The 1,269-nt window shown below is 44.8% G+C and overlaps 1 protein-coding gene across 1 annotated transcript in view; it reads right to left on the bottom strand.

Annotated features, from left to right (window-relative positions):
• The window catches only part of LOC107550660 (tetratricopeptide repeat protein 14-like), a 15,662-nt gene that overhangs the window by 4,918 nt on the left and 9,475 nt on the right, over nt 1-1,269 (bottom strand). The window contains exon 7 of the mRNA XM_016231998.1: nt 273-404. Coding sequence (XP_016087484.1) covers nt 273-404 — 132 coding nt within the window. The remainder of the gene's footprint in view (nt 1-272; nt 405-1,269) is intronic.

Here is a 1,269-nt window from a genome sequence, read left to right as displayed (position 1 = left end):
GTTTGGACTCTCATTCTGATGGCACCCGTTCACTGCAGAGCATCCATTGCGGAGACACTGATGCAATCCTACATTTCTCCAAACCTGATGAAGAAAACTCATCTTGGACAGCTTGAGGATGAGTAAGGTCTCAGCAAATTTTCATTTTGGGGTGAACGGTTTCTTTAAAACATGACATATCTGTGTCCCGAAACACTGGAAGCTACTATTCTGACTAAATTTGCAGTAGCGGCCAACCATGTATTCATGACATGCAGGTTTATCCAGCTCACCTGGATACGTAACTGAAGTTTCGCCAGGGCTTCTGCAGCCTCTTGAAACGTGTCATCTAACACAGTGGCTCTTTTGTAGAGACCCTCAGCAGTCACCAACTTTTCTTCCTCTTCAAGTCTAAGCAGAAAAAAAAAATCAGAGAACCATCAAAACTCATTTGGAAGAGTTAAAGGCATACCAAATTATTATAAAATGGATATCCAGCAGTAAAAAAAAACAGGTATTATAAAACAGCCTATACACCTCTGCACAACAGCTGAATTTGACATTAATGCATAAATGAGTCTTTCTATCTACAATGTCTATATTTATATTCTTGAAGGTTCATGCATTACACAGGTGTTGCTGTTGTTAGGATATTGCCAAGTGGCTGGTATGGTGTTTTGGTAGCTGCTAAATGCATTAATATTGGATATTTATAGGTGATTTCTAGGGTGCTTTGGGCAGTTGCCCAAGTCAAATGAGCCCAAGTTTCTATGATATGCTGGGCTCTATAGTTGCACTTACATTGTAAGGTTTAATATATAACAAAATGGAATGAGCGAGCATCTCCGGCTCTGGATTGCACAGTAGCCCCTCACTGCAGAACACAAGATCCAGGGGGAGTGGAGATGGTTGGGTTTAGGGATCGGAGACGAGTAGGTTTAAGGGTGGAGATGGGTGGGTTTAGGGATCGGAGGGTGGAGACGGGTAGGTTTAGGGGTGAAAATTGGTAGGTTTGGGGTGGGTTTAGGGATTGGGGGTGAAGAAGGATAGGTTTAGGGGTGGAAATGGGTAGGTTTAGGGATTGGAGGGTGGAGACGGGTAGGTTTAGGGGTGGAGACGGGTAGGTTTAGGGATCGGAGGGTGGAGACGGTTGGGTTTAGGGATCGGAGAGTGGAGACGGGTAGGTTTTAGGGGTGGAGACAGGTAGGTTTTAGGGGTGGAGATGGTTGTGTTTAGGGATCTGAGGGTGGAGACGGGTAGGTTTAGGGGTGGAGATTGGTAGGTTTAGGG

The sequence above is a fragment of the Sinocyclocheilus grahami genome, unplaced genomic scaffold (assembly GCF_001515645.1).
Source record: "Sinocyclocheilus grahami isolate Dianchi unplaced genomic scaffold, SAMN03320097.WGS_v1.1 scaffold405.1, whole genome shotgun sequence".
In the NCBI taxonomy this organism is placed as follows: Eukaryota; Metazoa; Chordata; class Actinopteri; order Cypriniformes; family Cyprinidae; genus Sinocyclocheilus; species Sinocyclocheilus grahami.
Note: the sequence above shows the minus strand (reverse complement) of the source record. Positions and strands in the feature narration are given on the sequence as shown.